The sequence below is a fragment of the Acomys russatus genome, chromosome 25 (genome assembly GCF_903995435.1).
Source record: "Acomys russatus chromosome 25, mAcoRus1.1, whole genome shotgun sequence".
NCBI lineage: Eukaryota > Metazoa > Chordata > Mammalia > Rodentia > Muridae > Acomys > Acomys russatus.
Window position 1 is genome coordinate 45,685,015 of NC_067161.1, and position 23,589 is coordinate 45,708,603.

The window sequence follows — 23,589 nt, forward strand, 5'->3', positions numbered from 1 at the left end:
CTCCTGGAGATTCCCTCTAGACAGACGAGGCGCCTGCGCAGTGCCCGTGCCTCTCGATGTAACAGGGTGCACAGCTTCGGTTCGTACCTCATCATGTCCTCTTTCTAATTCTTCGGCTCTCCACTGGTGTGGAGTCTGCACCATAGCTCAGCGAAGACTGACCAGCCATACACTTCCTGCTTTAAAGAGTTCTGGGTTTGGTTTTTGTTTATTCAGGTCTGCCCACATGATTTACCTTCCTTTGTCAAGCACTTCGTTTTTGGTTCCTTACACTGTTTCACTCTAGTTGTTATTTTGCACTTTCTTCCATGTTGTCCTGTTATTCCTGTTCCTTGGAGTGATGAACTGGTGGCTGAGTGTTGGATACTCTGTGAATTCACCTCCAAATCAGCCTTTCTTGTCTTGTTGGGGACGCCATTTGTTCCGGCATCTGATGGACGGCAACTCTTTGCTCCACTTGAGCCCGGGGGTCTCCCTGTCCGTCACCAGATGTACGTTCCCTTCCCCACGGGGACTTAGCCTCACGGTCTGACAACAGCGCTTTGGCTGAGGGGTTTGATTTTTTTCATAGTAACATCTCCTTTCCCACTCAGAACTAGATGAGCCTGGGAAAGCATTGGTATTGGCTCAGGACCCCCAAGACCAAGTTCCCAGAACAAAGGTGATTTATTTGCCCCAGAGGGGCAGAGGGCAGGGAGTAAGAGACAAAGAGGAGGCAGAGGACTAGGGAGAAGGAAAGAAACAAGGGAGGAGAGAAGGGATATTTGTCCCGGAGGAACAATGGCCTGCCTCTAGATAGATAGAGGAGGCAGGTGTGGCCTATGGGAAAATGGAGGTTTATAAAAATAAAGGGGGAAACCTTGTGTTAGAATGAGGTATTTAATTTTAATTGAGCATGTTAATTAGGTGAGCCAAAGGGGCTTTTGATTGCTGGACTTCAATACTTTGATAGCTGGACCTCGGTAGTCAGCCACAGGAGGAGGAAGTGGCCAAATAAGAGAACAGACTTTGGTGTGTAGCTTTGAAATGTAATCTAGTGGGCTTTCTCGAGGCAGAGGGAGAGAGAAAAGTGAGGCTTTCCAGAGCCATGCTTGCGTGCTAGAGTCCTGTCACCTGGTGCTCTGTGAGGAGTCTTGGTCCCCCTGTTACAGATGAGGACAAGTGCACACACGGGGTCACCTTACCCGAGAAGCGTGTCATCTCCCAGGATCGCAGACCCCTCTGTCAAGCACTGAGCCAGAGTCGTCAAAGGCAACTTTTTCTGGAAAGGAAAAAAAAAATGTTACACTGAAAACCTTCCATCCGTGTCCTCTGAAGTGACAGAGCCAAATACTTGAAAAGATATTTTATTAATATAGCTGTGGAACATGCTGACTTCAAAACATGTTTAATCTTGAAGTGCTCATATGGCTTAGACTTAAGAGATGACAAAATTTGGAAAATTAGTAACCCGTGTGCTACTTTGAAAAATGAGCCCACCGTCTACACTTTAAAGATGAGTGGAAAACAAGAGAGAAGGGAAAAGGCAGACTGCTTCAAAACCATGTCAACAGAGGACTGAGCAATGCATCCATTTCCCCCAAACAACTGTTTTCTTGATAAGTCTATTCACCCCATTTTAAAAGCAAGATGGCAGATACTCAACAGAGAAAAATGTTCACACACAGTTGCAGTGTACTACAAAGGCCAGGCAGCTCATAAAAAGGCACTTCTGCTCACTGGTGACCAAGGAACCCCAATCAGCCACCCAGACGAAGAGCCATCACGCCTCACACCCACTTGGATGGCTCTATTTAACACTTATTTACATAGAAGATAAACATTGGTTTAGCATGTGTAGAAGGGCATTCTCATATTTTTGGCTGTGAGCCCAGCCTTATAATGGCTGAGCCATCTCTGCAGCCCTAGAAGGGCATTCTTATTGGAAACTTAAAACAGTCCTTCACGGTGGCAAAGTTAGGCAGCAGCTTAAAGGCTAACGGAAGCTATCATTCCACTCCCAGGTACACGTGCAAGCAAGTATCAGAACAAACGCATGGTTACCAGTGTGACTAGCAGCCTCCGTAAAAGACCCAGAAGGTAGAAACAATTCAAGCATCAACGGGCTAAGAGAATGTTGTGTATCTGTATGACAGGACATCCCTCGGCCTTCAGATGCCATGATGGTGCCCAGATTCTTATGCACCCTTCTATTAAAATTCTAGCCATATCTCATTCTTGCATGTGCGCATTCATTTTTACTAGCGATTTTCCTCACAAATGTTAGTACACGCTATGATTGAGAGTAAAGTGTTCTTCTCCACAGGTTCCTGTGTGTGAATAGTTGGCTGCAGCTGGTAGCGCTGTTCCGGGATGCTGTGGGACCTCTCAGTCACGGGATGGTGGATGTAACAGTGGGCTCAGGCCACCAGGGATAGACATTGGAGAGTTACAGGCCAGCCGCAGTTCCAGCCCAAGCTCTCTGCATTCTGATCCTCTGACATGTGAGCAAGTCACAGCACAACCCCTGCTGCCAGCCATGCCTTCTCCCCACGATGGACACATACCCCCTGAAACCATGAGCCAAAACAAGCCTCCTCCCCTGAGGTAGCTTCTGTCAGATGCTTTCCCACAGCAACAAGGCTGCTAAGCAACACATCTTTCCTCACTCTGGGTCTTGTCCCCCTGCTTACGTAGACGTGTCCTTCAGAGCATTTCCTATTATGTCATCGAGAACTGACTCCACTTCGTTTTTAAAAACTATGTGAATCACTAAGTGAATGATAACATATCTGCAAAAGCCCTTTACTAATAGTTTAGCTGTCCCTCCAGGAGAGAGGTGGAGGTGAGTCTGAGGGCTTGGATTCTGAGATCAGGAAGAAGTTTTTGTGGGGGGGGGGGACCGGGAGGCGCGGCGGGGAGGGTTGCGGGTAACAAAAAGAAAACTGATGTTTTTTTATTCATGTAGATCCTTTAGGAATCAAGAAATCAGAAGGAGGCCAGCAGGGGCAACGAAAACAGTAAATGAAGTAGTTGGTAGCTTCGAGTCCAGAGGGTTTGGGCAGCCCATGCCAAAAGGCGGCAGATGGGATGGATGTTAATGGGCTGTGTCAGCAATAGGCTACAACAGCTCACTTCTACTTCTAAAGAAATTCCAAGGGCTCCACGTACATAGGTTGTATAGCCACCTCATACCTGCCAACTGCCCGTCACCCAGGTCTTATCTGCTTTCTCCTGCCCTCCGGCAAGGCCCACTTCACATATAAGGGCACTCAGCTGCGAAACATGTTTCCCTCTGTTGCCAAGGATCCAGGCTGGCCCTGATTCTTGGTGAGTGAATAGATCTGTAGCAGACTTCAAGCCAGTCGGCAGTCTGCAGGGACAAAGATAAGCTATTAAAATTAGCTTGTCCCCAGCTCTGGAGTTCAGGTAAAATCTGGAGAGCAAGACAAGAAAAGACATAATGTCCCCAGGTTCAGATGTATCAGTCTGTCATGTCTGAAACTACTGTTCTTTCTAAAATTATCCTGGGCTTAAGAGGCATGGCTTGTACGATGACTCAGGTATAAATCTCCCTGTTATGTACTCCGTTCCCCACACACATCTGTATTTGTATTCTCTCATGCGACTCTGAAAACTGCTTCCTGCTGTCCTCCAGTTTTCAGTCCTAGAAATCAGCTTGTGTGATTTAATCCCCTAAAGGCCAAGGCATCGTGCTCAGACCATAGTCATTTTCCATGGGCACCTGAGGCTAGGCCAGGGCCTTGCTAAGAAGGCAGAGGTTGAAACTCCTTGGTACTCGCACAAAAAGAGCACAGTGGCCTCATTTACAAACACTACCTCATTAAACTGCACAAACATTATCACCACTTTGCAAATGAAGGAGCTAAGGCTTATGAAGTCACTCACTTGCTCAAGGTCTGGCAAGGTGAAGACGCAGCTTTACTTCACCGGAGACTCCAGGTTTGGCCTCAGAGCCCTCTCACTAACTTGCCTGGTACTTTAAATTGGTGGGCTAGTATGTCAGGCAGATCCTGTGCCTCAAATACTCATGGACTGTCTGTTCCTGACATCGGTCTATTTTTAATCACCGCCTACCATGTGGCAGGCCCTGTTTTAGGCACTGGGAACACAGCTGGTGGAGACCAGACCCCTGTTCCCATGGAGCTTGGTAACCATTGCAGAGATCGGTGAGTGTGATGCTTCAGCCATAAATGATGGGCTGTGTGAGAGGAGGAGCCTGTGCCCTGGGGTGCATCTTTGATGATAAGGTGGAGTCTGAGAATAGCAATGAGTAAAAGTCACTGGAAAGAACCACACACAGAGGGAGGTCAGCGCAATCCGAGAGGGTGCAGTGCTCAGAAACACATCAGGGCAGCTGGAGTAGGAAAGACCGGAGCAACAGCTGAGCTCAAAAACATGGACAGACGGAAGACTCAGGAAAGAGTTCAGACTCCTCTGTTCCACAATGGATGGGACCTTTGGGGACGGCGGGGGGCAGGGGGAGGGAGCAGGGAAGGGGGCGGACAGTGGCTTCATCTGATGCCCATGTTAAATACCTGCTTAGGAGGTGGTAGGAGACGAAACACGAAGAGGGAGGAGAGTGATGGGAACCACCATCGGATGATAACCACAGGGACTGGGGGGGGGGGGTGCATGCCAAACCAAAATGGAAATTCAGAGGAAGAGGTAGCAGGGCTTCTGGTGTACTTGCCTAGGGGTTCTGGGAACGGAAGAATAATATCCACTATCTGGGATGGAGGTTGGAGCCAGCGGGCAGACCTTTGCCAGGTCCTCCCAGGAGGTCTTCTAACCCTGCAGGTCCTGGGTTCCTGACTCAAAGGCCATTAGTCTCCTCAGTTCAATATTTCCCTCCGGATGGCCTCAGCTCTACAGAGTCAGTGGCCACTCAGGTCCCTCTTCTCTGGCACTCTTTACCCATTCAGAGCAGGGTCGCAACACTCTGCCGGCGGTATCCGTTAGGTAGGCTGGCTTTTCCAGCTGCCCTGTTCCTTGTGGCTTCACCTAGGTCATGCCCATATATGTCTAATTGGGCCTCCCGTCTATCATGGCCACAGCGGTGAGCAAGTGGGATGCCATGACACCTTTAAGGATGAGGTCCCAAGTCCTAGCCCTGACCTATCAGGTGTAACCCAATCCCCTGAGGCCCCTGCTTCTGCCTCCTCTTCATCTGAGGCTTACTTGCTCTTAACACATTTTAGTTTCTGAAGAACATCTCACTCCTTCCAGGCCCCGCATCCCTCAGGTCTGACCATCTTGTGTATGTCTGTCACAAGCCCACTTCCTACTGTGGGACTCCTAGTGACCTGCTCAGTAGCACTAAGATATAATCCATGTCATTGATGCCCCATCATAGCACCTGCTCACCTCTAACCTGGGCCTTCCAGGGTGGGAGTCCAGCTGAACGTGCTTCTTGGCACATACACTACTCTATGTGACAGACAGGGAAAGAGGAGAAATACCATATCTCATAAGGTAGGCACAGCTTAGAGCCCTATCCCCTGTCAACTAACCAGCTACTGGCCTGGACTAAAGGATGCAAAACAGAAATGTGATACACATCCTCGCTCCTCTCCATCCCGCACGGGGAACCCAGATGAGCTCGGCAGCCACGATGATAATGCTCCTCTCACCACCAAGGCAGTAGAAACTGCCCATCTGCACGGACAAGCAGCCATAGCGTTCAGGACTGATTGTTAAAGGAGAAGAGAAACAACACTTAAGGCCTAACTGATTCCTAGACATAATATAGAACGCAGCCAGAACATGCTTTCCACATGCAAAGCAATCAATCCACCATCTCCTTTCCCAGGCACTCTGCTGGCCATGATTCACTTGTCCAGCCATGTCACCGGGAGTCATGTCACCAGTCAATGAGGCACAGCCTAGTACCTTACAATCTGTTGAAATTGCTCACGCCACCCAGAAACCTTCCACCTGCCTCATTCATTCCTCCCAGAAACCAAGATAAAGGTTCCTGCTTACTCTTCACCCCCACTTCCTAACCACCCCTGGTGCTGCCCTATGTGTCCCTAGGAAGCCTGGCCTGGCCCCCTCTCCCGGGTGCTGAGATAAAAGCCATTCTCCCATTCTCACCCGCCTTCGTTCCTGTTGGCTAGGACACATCTCAAATGCTCTAGGGATAAGTCAACACTGCTAAATGGAGGGGATTTGCAGAGTTCCCAACCCAGTTAAAAACATCACACGTTAGGTAATTCTTAGCCCAGAAAATTATGTTAGTGTCAGTTCCCTGTCACCCTCCAAGGCTGCCGTCAAGTCTCCAGTGGTAACATTAAATCTTGGCCTTTTTCATTTTGTTCTGTTTGTCAATGGGCCTCCCTTAGCCCAGCCAGACCTCAAACTTACTATGTAGCCAAGGCTAGCCTCAAATTCACTATGTAGCCAAGGCTGGCCTGGAGCTCATGATCCTTTTGCTACCTCCAGAGAGTAGGGGTTGCAAGTGTGTGTTAGCATGCTTGACTCTCAAATGGAAGGATGTGGGTCAAAGGTCACCTGAGCTCCGGGTCCCTATCTAGGACAACACTCTGAGTACCACACTGGGGCATCATTGGTGAAGGGAGATCATATCCAAAGGCATTCTGCAAGGTCCTCTTTAGGACTGCTCAGAGTCAGCCTACTAAAATTCCTGACACATATATGATTCTGTCTATAGATATTTTCCAGAGCTGAGGAAGTCTTGTTTATATAATACACAAGGGATTCCTACTGACAACAGAGTTTGAGCAGACCCAATCTCAAACCCCCAAACTTCAAGGGCTCCAAGATCTGAAACTTCCTGAACACTGACCAGAAGCCACCAGTGAAAATTCCACCTGGCCATATGTGACACTTGCAGTGAAAACAGAGATGCACCAAAATATTAAATAACACCACTTTCAGGTTGTGTGTGACAGACAACATGAAACCAGTGAATTTCATGCCTAGACTTACGTCTCAGTGCCAGGATATCTCAGCATACCACGGATATTCTATAATCCTAAATATTTGAAACCCAAACACTTCTAAGTGTTTTGGGCAAATGAGAAAGAGGATGAAAGCTAAAGCAATCCGCTCGGCCACATTTGTGCAGTGGACAGAAGGAAGCCTGGGGCACGTTCATTCATCCTTGACTCTATACAGCCAAGGCTAACATAAGCAGGGGCTCAGGAGGACCACTGTAAACAGAAGCCAGCACGACTCCAGGTGGAAAAGGAATCCAACAGACACCAAACGCAGATGTAAACTCAGGGAAGGAGGAAGAGGAGAAAAGCCATCTGCCGTAAAACACAGCTTAAGGGAGAAAGGGTTTACTTCAGCTCTGTATTCCAGGGCGTAGACCATCACTGTAGGTAAGTCAACCTCAGAATCTTGAAGCCAAGGTCACATGGCATCCACAGTCAGGAACAGGCTGCCATGAATGCTCAGCTGCTGCACTTATGGCCCGTGATCTCATCTAGGGAACGGTGCCTGCAGTGGGCAGGTCTTCCCACCTCAGTGCAATTAAGATAATCCCCACAAGCGTGCCCAGGTCCATCTCCTAGATCATTCTTGATGTTGTTAGGCTGGCAATCAATACTAATTAATACCATCCTAGATGGCAAAACATTCATAATAAACCAAGACAGCACAGCCTGTAGTGCTTGCCTTGGCAACACAAGGTTCTGAGTTCAATACCCAGAACTTTTTTTTTCCTTCTTTTTCAGATAAAAGCTAGGTTGGTGATGCATGCTTAAAATATCAGGGTTGGGAAGGCAGAGACCGGCAAATCCCTGGGGCTTCCTAGTCAGTCAGCCTAGCCTGCTTGGTAAGTTCCAGACCAAGGGAAGGAGGGAGGCAGGGAGGGAGGGAGGCATGGAGGGCAAGTGAGTGAGAGAGGGAGAGAAAGCAAGAGAGACAGAGAGAGAGAGAGAGGGAGAGACACACAGAGAGAGAGAGAGAGAGAGAGAGAAAGAGAAGAGAGAGAGAGAGGAAGAGAGAGAGAGAAAGAGAAAGAGAGAGAGGAGGAGAGAGAGAGAGTGTTTCCCAACCCCACCACCACCAAACATGTACGCATATGCATGCACACAGGCACGTATGCACGACTCAGAGCTCTAAAAGTAACTTTTGCTCTTTGGTGGAACTGAAAGAGGTGGAGGTGAAGAGGAAAGACTAGAAAGGGTGCATCCACCAATCACTGCTGAGAATAAGCACATTCAAGATGCCAGCTCTTCCTGAAATCAGCAGAAAAGAGAGCATTGGAGTAGCTCTAGCCAGCAGGCATTCTCTGCTGCCTCAACACAGCGGAGACAACTTCCAAGATGGAGGGTAACGTCCCTCAGAGCTAGGATCTTAAAGCACTTCAGCATGGTCCTGAAGTCCTCCTGGCTGCCTGCCAGATAGGGGGCCTCACCCTGGCTGGCGAGGGTGATGCTTCAGGCAGGGCTATAGAGTAAGAACTCCAGTCTAACAGAAATTAGCACCAAGGCTTGCTTGCTTGGCTTGCAGACACGTGAGCAGACGCAGCACCTGACTGCCCTGGGAGTGGGATCCTGGGTGCCAGCATGCAGATTCAAGGCTGCCTGGGCTGGGCAGAGAGAGGGCACTTACTGAGCGCTTGTCGGCCTCTGCTCCCTGCTGGCCCTGCAGACACGCGGTGAGCTTCTTGTGTGTGCTGTGGGACACCTGTTTCACCAGTTCCAGGCGCTTCTCCACCTGCAGAGACAGTAGGAGGCGCAGAGAGATGGAGGTCAGTAGACAGTGGTGAACTGTTACCATAGGGGCAAGGATTTCCGGGCAGAAAATGCCTACTGTTGCACAGCTGGAAGAAGGGTGGCCATAGTCCCAGGATTCCCCTGGTACTCTTTGAATCTTTCCCCCAAGAATCTAACCTACACCTGTATCTTAGGGAGATTAGCTCCAGGATACCCTCAGATACCAAGCCCCCCACATGCTTGAATAAATGTACTTGCATATGACCCTCACACACCCCTAAGTATCTGAAATTGCCTCTGGTTACTCATTGTGCGTCTCACAATATAAACTCTGTGCCAACAGCTATAATATAGCCTTATTTAGGGAACAGCAGGGAGAGAAGTCTACACATGCTCAGTACAGAAGCATCTCACTCCAGTATTTTCAATATGTGGTTTGTTGAAACTATGGACATGAAGTTATATATTGGGGGTCGGGGGGAGGAGGCGGCAAACTGGAAACACTATCAGAAACAACAGAGTTTCCCCCCCTAATAGTCTGTATGGGAGCAGCAGAGGCATGCAAACTGCACAGAGAAGGGCTTCATCTCAGAGGAAAACACCTTCAAGGTCCAGCAGGGAAGGTGAGCGACAACCCACCTGGAGAAGATCTTCACTCAGAACTTCAGTCTTTTCTGCCCTAGAGGGAAAATGGAGAAAGCAGTCAGAAATACATGTAGATATTTACACAAACACACATACATATATACATACTTAGGTAAGGGCAGGGTCTAATGACAGGTCCCACTTTTCTCTCACAGAAACTCCAGAGAAGCAGACATGAGCAGCAGAAACTCTTATTAGGCAAAGATAAAGAGAACTCTAGAATCTTTCAGATCCACTACCTAACCGCCATACCAGCAAAGCACCATGTTCAAGGTGCTCTGGAGTGTCCCACCACAGACTGGGACCAATACCGAGGACAACAAACGGACTTTTTATATTCTCCTTAAGAAGACTGCCACAGCCATGTACTCAGGCTTGCCCCATAAGAGCAAACAAAAATAGCCAGCTCCAAAGGTACAACAAATGAACAGCAAACACAAAGGCAGTACTGGATCCTAGCTATGAATGTAGAGACTTTTGCCATGGCTTGGCCACCATCAAGTATTAGGATCCTAGTTTCTAATGACATAATCAATGCAGAAAATGAGACACCACCCCGTTTTAAAAAAAAAAAAATCAGCAAGGCAGGCATGGTGGCACTTGACTTTAATCCTAGCACTCAGGAGACAAAGGCAAGTAGATCTCTGAGTTTGAGGATCGTCTTCTCTACACAGAGTTCTAGGCCAGCCAAGGTGACATAGTGAGGCCCCATCCAAAAAAAACAAAAACAAACAAACAAAACACCTCAGCAAGACTGCATGAAATAAGACAAATATACAAACATAATTTGTCTACAGATGCTTAGCAATGGTTTCAAATAACCAAGTTCTTAGGTGTCCATCTATCAAACGACATAAAGAGCCTGCAAGCTAGGTGTTGTGGTTTGAAGGAGACTGTCCCCCATAGGGTCAGATGTTTAAATTCTTGATCCCCATTGGTGGCACTATTTGGGTGGGGTTTGGAGGTGTGCCCTTGCCAGAGGAAGTACAGCCCTGGAGGTGGCTCTGAGAGTCTCAAGACTTGTGACAGTTTGTTCTCTATGCTTCAAGTTTGAAGTTCAAAATATGAGCCCTCAGCTTCTTTCTCCTGCTACCTTCACTCCTCCATCATGGACTCTAACCCTATGGAACCGTAAGTCCAAATAAACTCCAATAATAAGTCCAAAATAAACTCAACCAAGTTGCCGTGGTCACAGTGTTTTATCACCACAACAGAAATGTAACCAGCATACTAGCAAAGTACAGAGTGCTTACGAAAGAACCCACAGAGTATTGAGAGCAAGTGGGGGAAGACATAGGACACCTGTGAACTAGAGAACTCCACAGAATGAAGGTGCCTACCCTTCCCTAAGCTGACCTCAGAAGGAAGGTAAGCCCGGAGCTACAGCAGGAATGGACTGTGCTGTGGAGATAAACAAGCCAATGCCAACATGGACAGTGGCATGCAGGAGAAGGGAAGTAACTAACGAAGCTCTAGAAAGGAAAATAGTTAAGGCATTCACATGAGCCAATTTTAAAATTAAATAATCAGGAGGGCGGCTTTGACAAAAGGATAGGGTGTGCTAGCCCGAAATAGATGCAGACTCAGTACCAAGTAATCCTGAAAAAGGAACAAAGACTATCCAGGGCTGAAGATAGAAGGTAGCAAACTGTCATGGAATACAACATGCCAAGGTGTGAATCCTACCCCTGTGCCACCTATACAAATCGATGACAAATAAACTGCAGGCTTCAACACAACATAAAGAAGTGGAATTTTTAAGCACAGGAAAAAAATACCTGTGACCTTCATTAGAGCCGTGGGTTCTAAGAGAGCATCAAAAGCATTCTGTATTTTTTTTAAAAAGGAGTTGACATATTAGACTTCCAGCAAAATGAAAAGCTTTTGCTCTATGAAAAGTCCTGTTAGAAGATAAAAGAAAACCCATAGGGAGAAAAATGTTTGCAAATCACATGATAACAGAATGATATGGAAATTAAATACAGGGTGTCAAAGTCAGAAATTAAAAAAAAATCTATTAAAATAATCACAAAAAAGCTGGGGCTATTACTCAGTGGTACAGCATTTGCCTGGCACACAGCCCTGGGTTCTATCCCTAGTACTTAAAAGAGAGAGAGAGACAAAAATATCAACAAAATATTACCAAGGAAGAGCTACAGATAGCAGACACACACACACACACACCACACACATACACACACACACACACACACACACACACACACACACACACACGTGTCAAGTGGCATCAGGACCAAGCACATCCTCTTGTACTGAGGGCAGACAAGGCAGCACAGCTGAGGGCAAGTGATCTAAACGCAGGCAACCGAGTCCATGTCAGAGACAGCCCCCCCCCCCCCCCCGCACTTGTACGGATCACAAAATAAGTAAGCTGACAAAACTTCCGGGAGATACTAAACATGTCGAGATGATAGAAGGCATCCCCTGTTCTTTTACAGAGGGACAAAAAAGATACAGGGACTTGAAAGCGTAAAGCAGCAGGATGTATCTCATAGACGTACCTAAACTCAAGATCCGGAAATAAAATGCGCGAACTCTGCTCATGAACACAAGGATTTGTGTCCAGATACCACAGACGATGAGGCTATGAAGCACTTCTCAACCAGTGTGAAAAGACAGGCACTGCTCTCCACCCCAACACACTTTATATTGCAATAAAGAACAAGAGGAATTGTAAGAGAAAATATATTGGTCTGGGCTATAGCTCAGTTGGTAGAGTGTTTGTCTAGAATGCCCTGGGTTCAGTCCTTGGCACTGGGAGTAGCGGCACGCATCTGTAATCCTGACATCGACGGGGCAGAATCAGGAAGATTGTAAGTTCAAGGCTATTCTATGCGACCTAAAAGTCTGAGGCCAGCCTATGATACAAGAATACCGCCCCCATCCTTCTGCCCCTTAAATTGCAAAGTTGGAAAGACTTCTAAATAGCATATACGTCTAAAGGAATTTGTGTTTAAAAAGTTAAAATATTTACAATTAAGGAACAAAATACATCTTATCAAGAAAGTAAAGTATACACTCTCACCTGCTTATCTTATAAGACATGCAATAATACTTGAAAAGTATAAACAGAATAAACAACAATAAAGAAGAAAGAAAATAAGGAGAACTTAAACTGGAAAAAAAATCACTTAAGTTATGTCTTCAAAGAGACTAACAAAAAGAAGCAAATCATTAAAATGTTCATTTGGGAAACAAAAATAAGAGAAAAGACAGAAAAACAATATAGAACACAAGCAGGTGCCGCAGAGATGAAAAGGGAAATAAGAATCTGGAATGACAGGACTCACAATTTTGACAAACTGAACCAAAGGTTCAGAAAAACAAAAGCACGTTAAAAGTGACTCAAGAGTAAACAGAAAGCATGGCTAGTCCTATCAACACAGAAGCTGTTCAGACACTGATTAAATATCTCTCCCAAAGGAAAACAGAAGGCCAAGGGGGACTTACAAGTATATATATATATTTAAAAATCCCTCCAAATGTTCACAAACTACTTTATTATTAATAATAGGAAAATAATCAAAACAGGTGTCAGTTGGCGCCTGTATTAGTCACTGCTATTATATGCCAACTACATGACAAGGAAGGCATGGACCCAGGGGTGGGAGGCATCAGCTCAGGGTCTGCAGTCAGGGAACAAAGCACAGACAGGAGATGGAGCCTGGCTGTAACACCCGAGGGAGGGCCTGCCTCTAGTGGGCCATCTCCTTCAGCCAGTCCAACCCCCTAAAGATTCCACACCCTTCCAGAACAGCCCCACCAAGCTGGGAAACAACTGTTCAAGTACATGAGCCAATGGAGGACATGTCACCTTTAAATCACAAGTCCCAAACTGGAAGAGGGCAGTACAAGGAAAGACATGTAGTTAATCTCAGCAATGACACTGTAGAATAAACTGGAACATTGTAAACAAGTGAGATTAGCCGTTAGAATGTACACATGGTCTCACCTCAGATGCGCTCTCAGTATAATTAATCATACTGCTTAATTAAATGTCAAAACCATGACTATCTCGTCAATGAGAAATATTTAACACAATCTAATGCATGTTTGTGAAAAATACAAAAAGGAAAATCCTTGGGTTTTTTTTTTTTCTCTAAAGTGCCTTATTCCTTCTGAGGATATGATAAAAGTATTCTTGTGTAATCGAGAGTCAGACAGATTGCCCTATCCAACAGTGCACAACGGAAACAGAATATTTATGTGTTTATTTATTTGTTTTGAGACACACCCTCAATATAGCTGAAGATGGCTTTGAGGGCTAATGTTCCTGTTTTACTTTTACTAGAATTACAGGCATGCCTGTTCTTAAAGTAGACTTCTAAATCTGAAATGGAAAGTCTAAATAGACATATTTTGAAGTTAAGTTTACCTTAAAGTAATTCAAAACACCATAAATAAAGGATTATATAACGCATCTAGAAAAGGTAGGTAGGCACAAAATCAGTACAATGAAATTAATTAAATCAGGAAATGCTCAGAAAACCCAAATTTAAAATTCATTTAATGTGGCAAAGAAATTAAGCCTAAAAAGGCGCCAATATGTTTGTGGAAAAACATTAGAGATGAGGTGCGTCACTATGGGGGCAGGCTTTGAGGTCTCGTAGGTCCAATGTGGTACAGTCTCCTGCTGCCTGTGGATCAAGATGTAGAGTTCTCAACTCCTTCTCCAGCACCTTGTCTGCCTGCATGCCACCATGATAATAATGGACTAAACCTCTGAAGCTGTAAGTCAGCCTCTATTAAAATTTTCCTTTATAAGAGTTGCCATGGTGTCTCTTCACAGCAATTTTAAAAACCCTAACTAAGACAATGACATAAATAAATTGCAAGACTTCATTTCTAAAGATGTTATACACTTTGGTTGTGGGACATAGAAAGTCAAACTGGAACTGACCTGGAAGTTTTCTCCCTGCTAGCTAGCTTTCATGGCCAAAATATACTATGTAGGCTACTGCAGAATAAAAGCCATCAGTTCAGGAAGTTTTTTCCTGTGCCAATGTGTTCCAGGCTCTTTCCCACTTTTTCTTCTAACCGATTTAGTGTCTCTTGTTTTATGTTGAGGTCTTTTATCCACTTGGACTTGAGTTTTGTGCATGGTGTCAAATATGGGGCTAATTGCATTTTTCTACATGTAGACATCCAATTAGACCAGCACCATTTGTTGAAGATGCTATCTTTTTTTCCATTGAATAGATTTGGCTTTTTTTTTTTTTTTTTTTGTCAGAAATCAAGTAACTATATGTGTGTGGATTCACTGATAGCCTAATACCATGTAGTGGGGGAGGAGGTCCTCCTCAGTCTTAGATCTAGGGGAGGGGAATAGGGTGAAAGTGGGAGGGAGGGAGGAATGGGAGGAAATAAGTGATGGGATAACAATTGAGATGTAATCTGAATAAATTAATTAAATAAAAAAGAAAAAAAGATTTTTAAAAAAGCCATCAATGATCTTATTCAGAAGTGGACATTGCATGCTACAATAATGGCCTTCCCTTCATGATATACCGACTGGTGCAAGAACTAGTGGCATGAATGCTTTCGGAGGTGCGATGGCTGTCAACTTGACTGGGTCTGGAATGAACTAGCACACATGCTACTGGGTACTCTCGTACAGAACTTTCTTGATCGTGTTACTTAAAATGGGAAGACCCACCCTAAACAGAGTAGGACCTTCCAGGAGCAGCCAGATAGAAAGGCATGGAAGAAGGAAATTTGTTCTTTGCCTGCTTGTTCCCACTCTCACAGCAACTGCATCTATCCGGAAGTTGTAGCATCCCTTTGATGCTTTTAGAACCATCTTTGGGCTTCTGATGTAGACTGAAAACGAGCAGCTCTCCAGGAAACTGTCCAGGTCTTCAGCACCAGATTGAGACTGATGAGACTCGTGGCATTTCTCACTGCGCACACACACACACACACACACACACACACACACCTTCTCTGGCCAAGGCTGAGAGCAGCACTAAGCTATGGGTATCAATACAAATGGCATGAATCAGATTCTCTCCAGTACAAGACAAGCCATCATTGGATTTCCTAGAGCACATCATATAAGCCAATCTAAATATTCATTTCATCCATTGTATTATTTTAGAGACCATTACTAATACAGGAGGGAACACCTTTTCCTGATTAAATTTAAAGCCCACTCCACAGAAGGGAGTTTATGCCTGATACTATAAACCTGATGAGAAACCCATGGCTGGGCTGGTCATTGGCCGTAGGAGTGAACCTACTACTGCTTTTTGCTAAGGCACATGCTGTCAAACTGCCAAACATTTGTATTGATACCCAAAGCTTAGTACTGCTCTCAGCCTTGGCCAGAGAAGCTGTGTGTGTGTGTGTGTGTGCACGCGCGCACACACACACACACACACACACACACACACACACACACGCGCGCGCGCAGTGGGAAGTGTTCAGGGTAGAGACTCATAACTTTTCCAAATGCTGCGGATAAGTGACTGTTGACTGCCAGACCCAAAGTAAAAGATCTGTATCCGCAGCCACTTATGCTGTCTTCTGGACATGACATGGCTGTTACACTCATGAGCTCATGGCAAATGTGGCTCCCTGCACAAGAGTGGACATCAGCATTACCATATGACTATAAGGCCTAGTAAAACCACCAAAACTCAGCCAAGGAGCTGGAGGCAGATAATGGTTGCTGGTACAAGGAAGTCCTTTTCTTCAGAGGTACAGCCATTGTTAAGTTACCTACCTACAATCTAGTAAATTGTACCACAAGCATGCATGTGGAAGCAACCCTAACTAAACTCAAGGTGTCATTAGGAATAAAGGACAGATGAGGGGGGGTCAGTTCCACAGTCAGTAGAAGGATAAGAAAAGAGAACGTAGAGTTAATATAATAATCAAAATGTATTATGTACATATAGGAAGTTGTCAAAGAATATCTTTAAACTTTGAAAATGAATAAGATCTCTTAATGAGGGGCCTAGGGAAATGGCTCAATGGGTACAAACACTTACTACATAAGCCTGAGTTCAGATCCTAGCAACTGTAGTAAAAACTCCATCCACAGCTCCAGCCTGCCTGAGAGCCTTATAGCCCATCCTCCTTGGCAGGCTCCCCATTCCCATCCCCAGACATGCCTGTCACTCCACCCACTCCTGATGTCAGAAGAAAAGTCCTGAGCACTCTCCAGACTCCCAGGGATCGGCTGTGAGAATCTTCTACTTCTACCAAAGCTCTGCTCCCTGTGTTAGAAATGTCACCGAGCCCTACTTCTGAAAGCCCATTCGCACAGCATCAGTGAATTGAGCCCTGAGCCCCACACACCTACTCTACAAGCTGAGAACTAAGAGTAACCAGGAAACAGAGAACCAAACTCAAAAACCGGGAGACGAAGCTTTCATACGAAGAGACACTTCCACCAACCTAACTCTAGATTCCAAGGAGCCACTGCAAAAGTACAGACAACACGAATGACCAAGAAGACAGGTTTCCACCAAACATGACTACTCCCTGAGCAAAGCCACTTGGACAAGGGATGAGAAGATGGTCTCAGAGTATTTAATGTGTTCAAGGACCTCAAGAAGCACATGAACAGATGCTGAAATTAAAGCCATAAAACATAGTTGAATGAAATAATAAAAATAACTGACCACATGAATATAAAATTTAGCAAAAAGATAGAATTTCTGAAGATACTTCAATGTGAAATAAAACATGACATGAAAAATTCAGAGGAAAAAAAAAAAAAAACCAAAAACCTCAGGCGAAGGTTTCAGCAATAGATTGGGTCAACTGGAAGAGAATATCAGGTCTTGAAGACAAGGTAGAAGAAAGAGGTCACTCCATTAAAAAAAAAATGTAAATGTGAACATAGACAGACACACACACACACACACACACACACACACACACACACATACACACACACACACCATAGAAGAACTCTGGAACAATATAAGAAGACCAAAACTATAAATAATAGGTATAGCAAGAGAGGAACCTTTGGTCAATAGAAGACCACACTCGCAATCTAAGGAAAGAGATGTCTATTACAGTTCAAGAAGTATAGAGTACTCCAAACAGGACAGTGCGGCCAGTACTCCCCTTCCTAGGAGACAGTCTGCTCAAGTCTGCTTCTAGAATCTGGGGTTCAAAACTAATTTGAAGGTCAGGTGGGGCTCGAAGAATCGTGGCGCACACCTGGTTGCCTGAGGAAAACGCTCATAAAAATTGGAAGAGACAAAGGAGGCCAGGTAGCCAATGGGGGAGTGCTGCCCTGTCCTGGCCTCCAGGGCACAGCAGGAGGCACTGGCCTCTGCAAAGAGGCCCAGTACCAGGCTGTGCACAGAAAGCTGTGTCTCAGCCTCAGCTTCCTACATAAAAGACAAAAATCACTTCATATCCAGCCCAAGCTCTCCCCACCATGTACAAGGTATGAGTCACTGTGGTGACAGGCACTGTGTAGGTGACACTGGGTACAAGTCATGACTTTTTGATTTTCTTTTAATTTCACACTCAACAGACTAAAATCAAAACAAGCTGACCCAAAACTGGTGCTCTGTTCTATTTATGAGCCTGGAAGAACAATTGACACCACCCACGGACACCTTGATTGTGACAGTTTCATACATATTTGCTGGTGGTTGGTCTTAATGGTTACCTAAAGTGTTTCCATGAAAGGACAGCTTCCCAAGATGCTCCAGGAAACAATTCTGTGGAGAACTGAGTTAGGAAAAGGCTGAATGCGAAGCTCCCCATTAACGGAGTCGTACTGAAACACAGAGGTTCTGAGAAGTCCTGCAATACAAACCGTGTTTTAATCTTAGCTCTCCTGCCACACTGAATGGAACCCTGTTCCACACGCCCGTGGTGGGTAACTTGTACATGGCTGCACTGGCTTGTTCTCCTTTTGACAGCAATCTTTCTGTGCAGACAAGCTGACTTCAAATTTAACCTCCAGCCCCAGCCTCCCAACTACTATAATTATAGGCACGTTGACTTTAGGTGTTAAGAATCTAGCTATGGATAATGTATCAAAGAAATACTATGATTATTCCAGCATAGGATGAATAGAAATCATGTTGTTGTTGTTTTTTAATGTATAAAAAGTTTTTTTTTTTTAAGGGAGAGAAAGGAAGGGAAGGGAAGGGATGAGAGAGGGATGGCAGGAAAGAAAGAGCTGAACATAGAAAGAGGCAGAGATGGCAACGGAATGAATGAGAAGATTCTCAACCAGCATGGCTCACCAAAGCCTCTCATGAGAAACTGGGCCAACCTGGGCAGGTCTGAACAGGAGTTAACAGATCTCACATTATTTATGTAACGACTGTGGAGAGGTCTAAGGTGGTATAAGAGAATTGCTGGCAAGAAACAAATGATGTTAAAATACACACGTGAGTGTGTGTGTGTGTGTGTGTGTGTGTGTGTGTGTGTACAGGTACATACATGTATAAGCATATGTGTGGTTGTCATGTGTGACTGTGTAAGCATGTGCATGTGTGCTCGTGTTCATGTGTGTGCACATGTGCCTGCTTATGTATATGTGACGGGTGTGGGTAAACTAGCAGGAGAAGAATGTCCTTTTGAGGTATAGAAAGGAAGTAAATTCAGTGGAAAGATCTGGGGACAAAGGTCCATTTACTTAAAGAACCTAAAAAGGACGTCTTCAATGCATGAACTATTCCAGTTAGGTGGCAAAATTTAATGTCATTTATCTCACATGTATAGCTGTGAAAAACATTTTAATACAAAAGGCTATACACCAGTGTATATACTGAGAGGAAGAGTGCTGGAGAGATGGCTCAGCAGTTAAGACCACCTGCTGCTCTCTCAGAAGATCAGCGGTTTGGTTCTGTGCTCGGTAGTTTGGTGTCAACTTGACATAAGCCACAGCCATCTGAGAGGAGGGCACCTCATTAAAAAAAAAAAATGCCTCCATAATATCTTAAGGCTGCATTTCTAAGGCATTTTCTTATTTAGTGATTGATGTGGGAGGGCCCAGCCATTGTGGGTGGGGCCATCCTGGGCTTGGGGTCCTGGGTTCTGTAAGAAAGAAGGCTGAGGAAGTCGAGAGGAACAAGTCAGTTGAGCAGCACTCCTTCACGGGCGCTCATCAGCTCCTGCCTCCAGGTTCCGGCCCTGCGTGATGTTCTGCCTGGACTTCCTTTGCTATGGAAGTGTAAACCAGATAAGCTCTTTCTTCCCCAAGTTGCTTTGGTAACTGTGTTTCATGACAGCAATAGTAACTTTTTCTAAGACTGGTGCCCAGCAGCCACGTGGTGGCTTACAACCATCTGGAGCCTGAGTTCCAAGGGAGCAGATACCTTCTGGTCCTGCAGGTACATCATTCTTACAGTCCACATACATACAGGCAAATCATTCACACATAGACAGCGGAAATAAATAAACACCTTGTTAAGAAGGGGCACACATAGGCATATACACAAGAAGGCAGATTAAGACATATGTCATCTTAACTGCCAGACCTCTGCTGCTTTAAAATTCCCAATTCCTCTACAATGAACAGTGTGTGTATTGTACCATAAATGGCGAAGACGGCCACGAGCCAAGAACGGGGACAGGCCCCACGGTTACAGAGTGTCAATCCCAAGGTAAAGCAAACAGTTGCCTGAGAGGTGGAGGGGCAGGAGTGCAAGGAAGAGAGTGTACCCAATGCTCCGTGCACACACGAGGAATGGCTAAGACAGCGATGGCTAAGCTGGGTGTCAAAGTTAAAAAACAATGCATAAATAATGCATAAAAACAATACAAAAGAAGCACCTTACATGCTTGGTGTGATAGGTTAATAAACCGAACTAGAATAACATCCTATCACTAGTGTTTACCAAAGGACTAAATTTGTAAAAATGAAGCTTTGAAGTACTGTAGCTTTTTCCTCAAACCTAGTTCTAAAATGGGAATTTTCATGTAGTAGGTTAAAATGAGAATTTTCGTGTAGTTTATAAAACAGCCGAATGTGTTACCTTCAGTCTCTAACCCAAATCCTACCCTCTCTTCCTTGTTCCCTGGGACTTTTCAGACAGCAGGAACCTTTCCTGGGGCATTTTCCTGTCCTTGTTCAATATTTCTCCTTCTCAGAGGAAGATGTCTAACCCCCAGGTGCCCTGGCATTTACTATCCGAATAGTTAGGTACGTATTTCTTCCATCCTCCAAATAACTATGTTGTTCTTTATTTTTTTATTTTTATTTTTGTAATAAGGAGCTGAGGGTTGAAGGCAGGGCCTTGCTTATTTACACACAGCAAGCTCATACTTTACCACTAAACTACATCACTAGCCCTTGTAATTTTTGTTCTCTTGTGGGTATATATTTTGTGTGTAGCGTACGCAAGTACATCGGTTTATGGGTGTGTGTGTGTGTGTGTGTGTGTGTGTAAGCCAGAGGTCAACACTGGGTGTGCTCCTCTATTGCTCTCCCTTTATTTTTTGAGACCGGGTCTCTCCCTGAATCTGCCTCGCTGGTTTTCCGGCAGTTGATGATCAGCAAGGCCCAGCGGTCCTCTAGCCTCTGCCCGGATAGCACTGGGATTCTAGGCTATGCTGCTGCATGCAGCTTTTCTCTTTTCCATATGGGTGCTGAGAATGCAAACTCGAGTCATCCCATTGGCACGGCCAGCACTTTACCAACTGAGCCTTGTTCCCAGCCCTCCTGTGCATCTAAGATGTCTCTCAGATGGTTTTATCATCTCTCTGTTTATGACAGTTGGAGCAGGGTAGGAAAAGAAAGGGCTTTCTCTCCAATGGCTCTGGATATATATATATATATCTGGTGTTGGCTGACTGCGGTCTATGTTCAGGGGTTATGCCATATCCCACCACCCTTACATTGAAGCCTTAACTGTACCTTAGAATATGACTATATTAGGAGACAAGGTCCTTAAAGGCATGATTAAGAGCAGGGTTAGGGTGCTGCTAGATCCACTGCATCTGGAGTTCTGCCCAGAAGAGGAGACAAAGACAGACAGGCACGGAGAGAGACAATCCATGCAGCCTAAGAAGACCCCACCCACAAGGGGAGATAGGCCACAGAGGGAATAGGGCAGCTGACATCTTGAGCTTGGGTTTCCAAACCAGGAAGTGAGAGAAAATCATGTATGGTCCTAAGGCTTGACTATGCAACCAGGGACTCACTGCAGGGCCTGACCAGAGACCAGCTGGGGCAGCCCACACAGGGGCATCTCTGTGCTCTGCCTTAAAGCTGTTGCCCCGGTGTTCTGGGGGTTGAGGGCTATGTGGTCTGAATGTGAATTATCACCACCACAGAGTCACAAAATGGAGTTTGGAGTGCTCTGTCCCTAGCCACACTGTCCCTCTGCTCAAAGACTCAGCTTCTTGTGAGAGCCACAGTGTCACCCCATCTAGTGACTAACAGAACAGATCAGCATCTTCCGTGATTCCTGGAGAATGGTCCTCTGGGTGGGGCTGAGGCATCTCTTCCATGTGTGAGGATGGATCAATAGCCTCCAAGGTCTTTTTCTGGCCCATGGCTCTGGGCGCAGCTGTAAAAATAAACTTGTGGTTACAGCCAGCGAAAAGAGGCTTATAAATATAGGTCTTCGGGACGCAACTCTGCGACATAGAAGATGACAAATACCCAGTGCCTGTTTGTGTGACTTGCAGATTTTCCCTAGGAAAGCCTGGCCCTGGGACCCTGCAATCAGGAATGTGGGGATGATGCAGTCCAGTAAGCATACCGCCACAACCCAGGCGGATCTCTCCTTTCCTGTGCCTTTGACATTTTGACCAAAGAGCAACATGTCATCGGTCATTCCTCAAAACCCATGGGGGCTGAGTCCAGGGAGGCTCTCCACACCATGCAGACACACATGGCCCTCGTGGAAAATAGCACAGTGTCTGCACAGAACCTACACATAGCCTCATGTGTGTCTCATCACTGCCAGACTACTGAGGACCTGCTATACCACTGCTGTGCTATTGCTTAGGAAATAATAACCAAAAATTAAAAACAAAACAAAACAACTAACCACCACACTGAATATGTTCAGGAGGGATGGGATTTTTTTTTTTTTTTTTTTTTTTTTTTTTTAAGTTTCTAATCAGCGCTGGCTGAATCTGCTGATGTAGAGGATGGATCAGGCTGCCATTTGTTAGGAAGATGCACTTCCTCATCACCCACACAAAACAGGAGAAGGGTACAGATCCAGACTGTGATCCTGGCACCCTAGGGCTTTATCTTTATTGTCCTCCCCTCTCTCCCAGACCCCTTCAGAGCCCATGGTGTCTTATTGTGACCCATCATGTTGCCTTATGGACAAGAGGTGGACACTGATGTTTGTTTATCTCCCTGCCAGTAAGTCCATTTTCTTTCTCAAGTGTGAATCAATTGACAAGCCATAGCACTGTAGGAATAAGACTATGCACCATGCCCCCAACACACACACACAAAGAAAGTAGGATACCCAAAATCTGCTGGTATGTCACAAAGATATCTTGAACAAAGCACAGACGAAGTAAGACTTTGGGAAGCAGCCTTCCCCAAGCTTCCCCTGTTTGGCCAAAAGCAGAAACTCCAGAAAACTAAAACTGCCACAAACCCTTTCTGCAAGGAAGTTTGCCATCAAGAAAAAGACAGAAAGTTGGTGACCGAGGGACCTGCACAGACTGACCTTGCTGACACAGCCCTTAATTTCCTCCTGATTTCTCACGTAGACACATTCCCACAGCTCTCTGACATAGGATCCCCAAACTCCTTTCTCTTCATTTGTCTTTTGGCGGAGTTGGAGGGAGGTTGTGAAATTCTGAGGTTGGGTCTCTCTGTGTAGCCCTGGATATCCCAGTACTTTCTAAGTAGACCAGGCTGGCTGTAAACTCAGGGATCTTCCTACTTCTGCCTCCTGAGTGCAGGGATTAAAGGTACACATGACCAAGTCCTCCCACTTCCCATCTCTTCATTTCTTGGCTTTATTCTTTGTTGAGATCATCTATAAAAGCTGGACAGGGGCTGGAGAGATGGCTCAGAGGTTAAGAGCACTGCCTGCTCTTCCAAAAGACCCGGGTTCAATTCCCAGCACCCACATGGCAGCTCACAACTGTCTGTAACTCTGAGATCTGAAACTTTCACACTAATGCACATAGATTAAAATTAAATAAAATATTAAAAAAAAAAAAAGCTGGACAGAGAAGCTTTCACCTATAATCCCAGGGGATGCTGAGAGGCTAAGGCAGGAGAATTGCCATGCATTTGAAGTCAACCTCTTCACAAATGCAAACATTC

The 23,589-nt window shown here is 45.5% G+C and overlaps 1 protein-coding gene across 5 annotated transcripts in view; it reads right to left on the reverse strand.

Annotated features, from left to right (window-relative positions):
- Arhgap44 (Rho GTPase activating protein 44) overlaps positions 1–23,589 on the reverse strand; it is a 157,172-nt gene that overhangs the window by 63,882 nt on the left and 69,701 nt on the right. For all 5 annotated transcript variants that reach the window (XM_051168217.1, XM_051168214.1, XM_051168216.1 and 2 more), the window contains exons 2-4: positions 9,330–9,369; positions 8,587–8,691; positions 1,185–1,261 (exon numbers count right to left, since the gene is read on the reverse strand). In XM_051168217.1, the coding sequence (XP_051024174.1) occupies positions 1,185–1,261; positions 8,587–8,691; positions 9,330–9,369 (222 nt within the window). The remainder of the gene's footprint in view (positions 1–1,184; positions 1,262–8,586; positions 8,692–9,329; positions 9,370–23,589) is intronic.